Here is a 9086-nt window from a genome sequence, read left to right on the forward strand (position 1 = left end):
CCCAGCCTGCTCCACTTCAAAAAGCTCTCAGTGAAGGTAAGTAGCTACTCTTTTGTCCTTATGCATTAGAGACTTTATTTAACATTTATTTAACATGTACTACACAGACAAAATTGTACTGGATATTCTAAAAAGTAGGGAGAGAACAAAGACATGAAGGCTTTTGCTTCCAAATGTATAATCTAGTTGTTAAGTATCAACTGTCTTTATCCTAATATTTAGAGAAAACAGAGACAAGGAGGAGAGCAGAATCTCATTTTTACATTAATCTACAGTTTGCCCCATGCACCACCATTATATAAGCAAATGTCTGACAGTACCGTCTATTGTCCCCTCCCTCAGATCTAGTCTTACCAGAACGCTTGGTGGCCATTGGTGTAACATTAGTCCAATGTCCTGTATGAGGGTCATATTTCTCAACTGAATTTAAGATATTCAAGCCGTCATATCCTCCTGGAAGACAGAGATCATTCCAGAAAGAGTGGTAAATCCTCATGCCCATTTCTGGTCGGTCTTTCTCTGAGTGCTTCAACTATTTTAGTTTCAATTTTCCCCCAAGAGTTCCAATAACTCTAAGAGAAATCTGACAGTACCCTACTTTCTGCTTATAAGAAAAAGATAATCCCAATTAATGGAAAATATATTAACACACACCAGGGTTTTAGTTGAAGGGAAGTCTATGAACTTCATCCTGGTAAAGAGGAATCCTTACTCACAGTCCACTACCCATTGAGTTCTCTCCCATTCCTGCATCCCAGACTTGATACCTAGACAGTAGATCACTCCACTGGCCACTACGAGTCCAGCACCTTCCCGGGCTGTCTGCATATCTCCCAGCATGCTCCACTGGTCAATGTTTGGATCATATCGCTCCATACTGGTGTGACGCCTGCTTCCATCAAAGCCCCCAGAGACATAGATCATATCTGCTCAGAATAAACAAATTACAGACTATTAGAGAATGACAGATTTCTAAGAACTCTTTCCTCTACAAATTTTCCAAGGATTCTTTAAAAGTCTGGGAGCAAAAACAAAGTATTTTTTAATGAGATAAGTCAATTAAGTTTTATAGACAAGGAAGACATCCAAAAAGAATGGGGTAAAATAAAATCCTTAAAAGCATTCAAAGACCACCTGGGAGTTTGCAAAAATACAACTAGTGCCAGTTCCCCACCCAGCACATTGGAACTTGATTTGCCAACTTTGTAGTCAGTACTGAAACATCCATGAATATTGAATAGCTTCTATTACACTGATATTTCTGAAAGCAAAAAGGAGTATTTGTTAGCTGGGCACAGTGGCTCACACCTGTAATCCCAGCACCTTGGGAGGCCAAGGCGGGTGAATCACTTGAGCTCAGGAGTAAGACATCAGCCTGGGCAACATGGCGAAACCCTGTCTCTACTAAACATACAAAAAAATAGCTGGGCATGGTGGTGCATGCCTATAGTCCCAGCTACTCAGGAAGCTGAGGTGGGAGGATCACTTGAGCTTGGGGAGGTTGAGGCTGCAGTGAGCCGTGATCACACCACTGCACTCCAGCCTGGGCAACAGAGAGAGACCCTATCTCAAATAATAATAACATTTGACCTTAATTTTTTCTCCATATTTCATGCTCCTGCCAGACAACAGGAGAGGTTAAAAACCCTGGTCCAGCCACAGTAAGATGGAAATAATTGCCCTGCACATCCAGCCTACCTCCCAGGGTGGTGGCTCCAGCAAGACCTCGTCGGACATTCATAGGGGCCACAGAATACCAGACCCCATCCTCATCTGCTGTGTAGTCTAGACATTCCACTGAACTAAGGCGGGAACGGCCATCATAGCCACCAATGACGTAGATCCGGTCATGTAGGGACACTGAGGCCACATAACGTCTCTTACGAGTGATGCTCTATGGATTTGGAGAGAAGAGGTACAGAGCATTTCAGTTAGGCAAGTTTTGGGCCTTACCTTTTGCTATTTTCCCTGTTGCATCTGCACACCTCTATGCTTCTTCACCTGTTATCATGAACCCTCCCTGAGTGGTTCATCCTCAAGTGGCTCCCAAACAGCTATCTACTGAACGAAATGCTTGTGGTGCTCTTACAGATACAAGCTTTCTGCACATCTGCCTCTTTCCAAGGCTTCCAAAAGATTTAACAGCCTTCTGTTATCCGGTATCTGACTCCTTTCTTTTCCATAAGGCACTGGGCTAAGAGACTGATATCCTTCCATAAAGTGGAAAAGTATTCCCACACTGCTAATCAAAGGGCCAGGATTTATTACAAGAACCTTAAAAGGTAGGAGGGTTGGAGTTCCATGTTTTCTTAGAAATTACTATTGTTCATTCAGCACTGAAAGAGACATGCTGAGGGAGACAGATACAAACTTTTTTTTTTTTTCTGAGTTGGGATCTCACTGTCACCCAGGCTGGAGTGCAGTAGCACAATCACAGCTCATTGCAACCTCGAACTCCTGGGCTCAAGCAATCCTCTGCCACAGCCTCCCAAGTAGCTAAGACTACAGGCATGCACCACCATGCCTTGCTAATTTTTTTGTTTACTTTTTTGTACAGACAGAGTCTCACCATATTGCCCAGGCTGGTCTTGAACTCCTGGCCTCAAGAGATCCTCCCATCTCAGCCTCCCAAAGGGCTGGGATTACAGGTGTGAGCTACCACGCCCAGCCCAAACTTCTGAGCTCAACTGAACACTAGGTTCAATTAAACACAATTTAACATTCAGTTCAGTTTAACACAGCATGACCAATGAAATGTGCTGGGAATTATACAGACAGCTTGGAAAGGCACCTAACTAGTGGTGGCCATCTGAGTTTACCTTGACACAGGGCCACTGACATAATCTTCTAATCTAAACAGTCAAAAACTGTTTAGTGAGTACCTACTATGTGCACAAGACTGCTGTAAGAAACATGATCCTGTTATTAGGCTTTTCTACTCTTAAGGCTGGATTAGCTATGATCTGGAGCCAGAGACTGAGGACATTTAAGCTCCCTCCCAACGAATGGCTTTTCTACTCCTAAGGCTGGATTAGCTATGATCTGGAGCCAGAGACTGAGGACATTTAAGCTCCCTCCCACCGAATAGTTTCACCATTATTTACTGGCAAAAAGCTCCACTCCTGAGTCTTGGGGTCATATTTCTCTACCACGTCGATGGGAGACTGCTGGCTTCCGAAGCCCCCAACCACCAAAAGCACTTCATTGGCTCCTGAAGACAAAGGCAGAAAAAAGATGGGTTAGTTCAGCATCCCTGGATGGGTAACTAGTCACAGGGAAGTGTCAACAGAAACAGTTCTAGGATGTCTTGTTTTATGTGGCTGAGGGATGCAATCTGAAATGGGAGATAATCATAAGGCTGTCAAATGGGGAGTTATTTCTCCTTGAGGCTGTAGCTCTCAAGTCTCTGAAACTTAAATTTCTGGACAACATTAAAACTCTAGAAAGCAAACTTCAACATGACACCACACCATTTCTTTTCTTTTCTTTTTTTTTTTTGGAGACAGAGTTTCGCTCTTGTTGCTCAAGCTGGAGTGCAATGGCACAATCTCGGCTCACCACAACCTCCACCTCCTGGGCTCAAACGATTCTCCTGCCTCAGCCTCCCAAGTAGCTGGGATTATAGGCATATGCCACCATGCCTAGCTAATTTTGTATTTTTAGTAGAGATGGGATTTCTCCACGTTGGTCAGGCTGGTCCTGAACTCCCGACCTCAGGTGATCTGCCAGCCTCGACCTCCCAAAGTGCTGGGATTACAGGCGTGAGCCACCGTGCCCAGCAACACTGCACCATTTCAACCTATGGAGATGACTGGCTGACATAATACTTGAGGTCTTAAGTGCAGGTGAGAGGCTAAAGGCACTCTGCACTTCTCAGCCTGAAAAAACCCAAATTGGGAGGTTTTTTTTTGTTGTAATGGGGAAAGAACTCTCCTAACCTTGTCACAAAAAAAAGCTGCATGTTGAAACTTAGGATCCATGTGATGGATTTAAAATCTCTTTTTCTGAATTGAGAAAGGGTCTCGCTATATTGCCCAGGTTGATCTCAAACTCCTAGCCTAAAGTGATTCTCCTGCCTCAGCCTCCCAAGGTGCTGGGATTACAGGAATGAGCCACTGTGCCTGGCCTAAAATCTCTTTTTCATGAACATTTCCTTCTCCAATGTAGTCAACTATATGATCACATTCCCTGCCAATTCATCAAAACCACAAGGCAACAAAAGACTAGAGTTTTAAAGGAAAAGTCTTTTTCTCTATTTTCCCAAAGAAGCTATTCTGATAGCCTTTATATCTTCCCCTTCCCCTAAGGCCTTACTCTGATAAAATACTTCCTACCTTGGCTCTTGGAGACAGGGTCTTGCTATATTGCCCAGGCTGGTCTCAAACTCCTGGCCTCAAGCGATATTTCTGCCTTGGCCTCCCAAGTAGCTGGGGTTACAGGTATGAGCCACAGCACCCGGCTTGGCTTTTTTCAAAGAGCAAAGTCTCTTTGAGAAAATCCCCTGTGCATGTGCTCCATTAGAACTCATGGAGAGAACAGTTAGCTGGAGCTTTGGAAAATTCAATCACTAGGAAGCATCTAGGAGACCAAAGTGATCTTACAAGTAACCTGGACTTGAAAGAGCAAATGTAGTACCTTGAAGCTGACAGGAAACACAGATAAACCCCTAATGAAGTAATGGATTTGACAATTATCATCAATTGCTGGGCTAGAATCATTATTTCAAAAGCTAACATATTACTATGAGACATTGTGTGCTTCCTAATGGTGATGAATAGGAAGGACCACACACCATCTAATGAGTCTTTTTTCCAAAAAATTGAGGCTGACTCTTAACAAGCCTCTAGTCCAACCACTAGTTTACAGGCAATACATGGGAGAAGAACATGTTAAATGACACTATAAAGATGCCAACAGCAGAGTCCAGAATGTGGGAAATTCTACAAGTTGAATAGCTTGGTTTCTTCAAGAAATAAATTGGTTAGGAAAAACCAAAATAGGATGGAAATCTTTTGGATTAAAAAGAGACTGAAAAGAGACATGAAATCACTAGCAACGTGTGGACTTTGGCTCCTGATTTGAACAATGTAAGTACTCAAAAACAAATAAAAAATTATGCAAAAAAAGTTACACAAACACGTACTTATGACAATAAGGAACTGTGTGATTTTAAACAGTGATAATGGCATTCTAGATGTGTCAAAAATTTTATCCTTTTTAGAGACACACGTGGAAGTATGACACATAGTGATGGAATTATATCCAGTCTGGAATTTGCTTCAAAATAGCCTGGGCACAGTGGCTTATGCCTGTAATGCCAACACTTTGGGAGGCCGAGGCTGCCAGATCACTTGAGGTAAGGAGTTCTAGACCAGCCTAGCCAACAAGGCAAAACCCCATCTCTACTAAAAATACAAAATTATCTGAGTGTGGTGGTGCACACCTGAAATCTCAACTACTGGGGTGGCTCAGGTACAAGAATGCCTGAACTCGGGAAGTGGAGCTTGTAGTGAGCTGAGATGGCGCCACTACACTCCAGCCTGAGCCACGGAGAAACTCCATCTCAAAAAAAAAAGCTATGTGTTGATACTTGTTAAAATTGAGTGATGGGTATGGGGGATCATTGTATTACTGTTTTTATGTTTTGAGATTTTTCTTAATAAAACATATACACCCACACATAAACCGTGGAGTTTTTCTAAGAGGGCACTTGTCTTATGTGCTTGCCAAATAAAGTGGACCCTCTCCAAAGTGAGCCAGCAAGTAGGTCTCAGGAGTCAGCTCCTTCGAAAATCAAAGCATGGCCAGGCGCGGTGGCTCACGCCTATAGTCTCAGCACTCTGGGAGGCTGAAGCAGGTAGATCATCTGAGGTCAGGAGTTCAAGACCAGCCTGGCTAACATGGTGAAACCCCGTCTCTACTAAAAATACAAAAATTAGCCGGGTGCGGTGTGCGCACCTGTAGTCTTAGCTAATTGGGAGGCTGAGGCAGAAGAATCACTTGAACCCAGGAGGCAGAGGTTGCAGTAAGCCGAGATCGCGCCACTGCACTCCAGACTAGGCAATAGAGCAAGCCCCCATCAAAAAAAAAAAAAAAAATTCAAAGCATATGAATGAAGGGTTCTTTAGTGAACTCATTTATGTCTGCCTAAGATTACTTCAAATTGGGAGAAGCCAGGACCACAAGTTATTTGTTTTTTCTTTGGGAACACTATTCCCCTACATATTCCTTTTTCTTACTCCACCTCTTCTCTTCCTGACTTGAATAGACAAGGTAAGTGTGATCCTTCTATCCAGACACATTCCCCATGTAGATGAATATGGTGCCAGCAGATGATATATGTATGAATAAAAATTCCCACACCAACCAAGAGGTACTTTCTGTGCTATGCAAATTTTAAAGTTTTCTCCTGATTTTTCAGCTCTTATTTCTGTTGCTTTATATGACTCCCTGCCCCACCCCGCCAACCAAAAAAAAAAAAAAGATCAATATATATATATATATATATATATATATATATGTAAAAAGAGATCACTGTGTGGCTCATGACTATAATCCTAGCACTTTGGGAGGCCAATGTGGGCAGATTTCTTGTGCCCAGGGCTTCAAGGACATTTTGGGTAACATGGTAAGACTCCCATATCTAAAAAAAAATAGCCAGGTGTGGTGGCAAATGCCTGTAGTTCCAGCTCCTCCTGAGGCTGACATGGGAGGATCACTTAAGCCCAGGAGGTTAAGGCTGCAGTGAGCACTGCACTTTAGCCTGGGGAACAGAGTGAGAACTTGTCTCAAAAAATAAAGTAACATAAAATAAAGAAGGCTGGGAGGAGTGGCTCATGCCTGCAATCACAGCATTTTGGGAGGCCGAGGCGGATGGATCACTTGAGGTCAGGAGTTCGAGGCCAGCCTGACCAACATGGTGAAACCCCGTCTCTATGAAAAATACAAAAATTAGCCAGGTGTGGTGGCACACACCTGTAGTCCCAGCTACTCGGGAGGGTGAGGCACAAGAATCACTTGAACCTGGGAGATGCAGGTTGCAGTGAGCAGAGATTGTACCACTGTACCCCAGCCTGGGTGACACAGCGAGACTTTGTCTCAAAAAAACTAAATACAAATACAACACAAAAATTAGCTGGGTGTGGTGGTGTGTGTTTGTAGTCCCAGCTACTCTGGAGGCTGAGGCAGGAGAATCACTTGAACCTAGGAGGTGGAGGTTGCAATGAGCTGAGATCACGCCACTGCACTCCAGCCTGGGTGACAAAGCAAGAATGTCTCAACAATAAAATAAAATAAAATAAAATAAAATAAAGAAAAAACCCCTCTCTTTCTTGATATTTCATTCAGGTACCTTTTGAAGGGTGGGAGAAAATAAGTAGAAAGGAAATAGATTATATTAAAAACCCAGAGAACGGACAGTACTTGCTGTTGGCTGAAATTTTCCCAATAAACAACATTCTGGTAACTATATGTCTACAGTGGAACTTGGTAAGAGGTGTTGGTATGATTTGCAAAGGAGTTTGTTTTGTTTTGTTTAAAAGACCGGGACTTCCTCTGTCACCTAGGCTGGAGTGTAGTGGCACAATCTCAGCTCACCACAGCATCAACCTTCCAGGCTCAAGCAATCCTCCTACCTCAGCCTCCCGAGTAGCTGGGAGCACAGTGTGTGCCACCAAACCCAGCTATTTTTTTTTTTCTTTTAATTTTTTACAGAGAGGAGGTCTCACTATGTTGCTTAGGCTGGTCTCTTAACTCCTGAAGCTCAAGCGATGCTCCTGCTTTGGCCTCCCCAAGTGCTGGGATTACAGACATAGGTTTTATGGCTCTAAATGGCTGGGATCCTTCGATCACCGATTCTCAAACTTCTTTGCTGTGAAGGACTCTCTTCATTATTTTCCCCTGACAGATCCTGTGTTTTGACAGACTGTCTACCAAAGTGAGTTTAAGTAATTAACTTCCCCGGCAACTGCCAACAGAGCTTTTGATAACTATGAGAACAACAGTGTTTCACACTGAATGGATACAATGTTAGCTAAATCTGAAGTCTTTATTTTGCCTGTTCAGCTTTTTCTAGCACAAAAATGATTTTCTTTTAGAATATTTAAAAATAACTCAAGGACTAGTATAATCACCATCCCCACTCACATATTACCCCTCCCTGTTAAAAAGACTTGAAAAGTTTTTTCCTTGTGATTATAAAATATATAATACATATTTTTACTGCTAAAAAACTTGGAAAATACAGACAAGTATTATGAAAAAAATTACCCACAGTTCCACAATACAAAGACACACCAAAATATAACATAATTTCCTTCCAGCCTTGTTTCTACACATTTATAAAACACAAATGGGGGCCTGGCGCAGTGGCTAGCACCTGTAATCCCAGCACTCTGGGAGGCTGAGGCAGGTGGATCACGAAGCCAGGAGTTTAAGACCAGCCTGGCCAACTCTGGTGAAAATACAAAAATTAGCCGGACGTGGTGGCACATGCCTATAATCCCAGCTACTCGGGAGGCTGAGGCAGGAGAATCGCTTGAACTCGGGAAGCAGAGATTGCAGTGAGCCGAGATGGCACCATTGCACTCCAGCCTGGGTGACAGAACGAGACTCCATCAAAAAACAAAAACAAAAACAAAAAAGATCCAAAACTAAACAAACAAAAAATCCCACAAATGTGACCGTATTATATTATATGCTGATGTTTTCCATTTTCCAAATATATGAAGAAGTCTTTTTTTTTTTTTTTTTTTTTTGAGACGGAGTCTTGCTCTATCTCCTGGGCTGGAGTGCAGTGGCCGCCGGATCTCAGGTCACTGCAAGCTCCACCTCCCAGGTTTACGCCATTCTCCTGCCTCAGCCTCTCAATTAGCTGAGACTACAGGCGCCCGCCACCTCGCCCAGCTAGTTTTTTTTTTTTTTTGTATTTTTTAGTAGAGACGGGGTTTCACTGTGTTAGCCAGGATGGTCTCGATCTCCTGACCTCGTGATCTGCCCGTCTCGGCCTCCCAAAGTGCTGGGATTACAGGCTTGAGCTACTGCGCCCAGCTTGAATAAGTCTTTTTTTTTTTTTTTTTTTTTTTTTT

The 9086-nt window shown here is 43.0% G+C and overlaps 1 protein-coding gene across 1 annotated transcript in view; it reads right to left on the bottom strand.

Moving 5' to 3' along the window:
- The window catches only part of KLHL12 (kelch like family member 12), a 41729-nt gene that overhangs the window by 2708 nt on the left and 29935 nt on the right, over positions 1 to 9086 (bottom strand). The window contains exons 7-10 of the mRNA XM_023186888.3: positions 3105 to 3211; positions 1699 to 1894; positions 768 to 926; positions 355 to 453 (exon numbers count right to left, since the gene is read on the bottom strand). Of these exons, the coding sequence (XP_023042656.1) occupies positions 355 to 453; positions 768 to 926; positions 1699 to 1894; positions 3105 to 3211 (561 nt within the window). The remainder of the gene's footprint in view (positions 1 to 354; positions 454 to 767; positions 927 to 1698; positions 1895 to 3104; positions 3212 to 9086) is intronic.

This window comes from Piliocolobus tephrosceles, chromosome 1, assembly GCF_002776525.5.
Source record: "Piliocolobus tephrosceles isolate RC106 chromosome 1, ASM277652v3, whole genome shotgun sequence".
NCBI lineage: Eukaryota > Metazoa > Chordata > Mammalia > Primates > Cercopithecidae > Piliocolobus > Piliocolobus tephrosceles.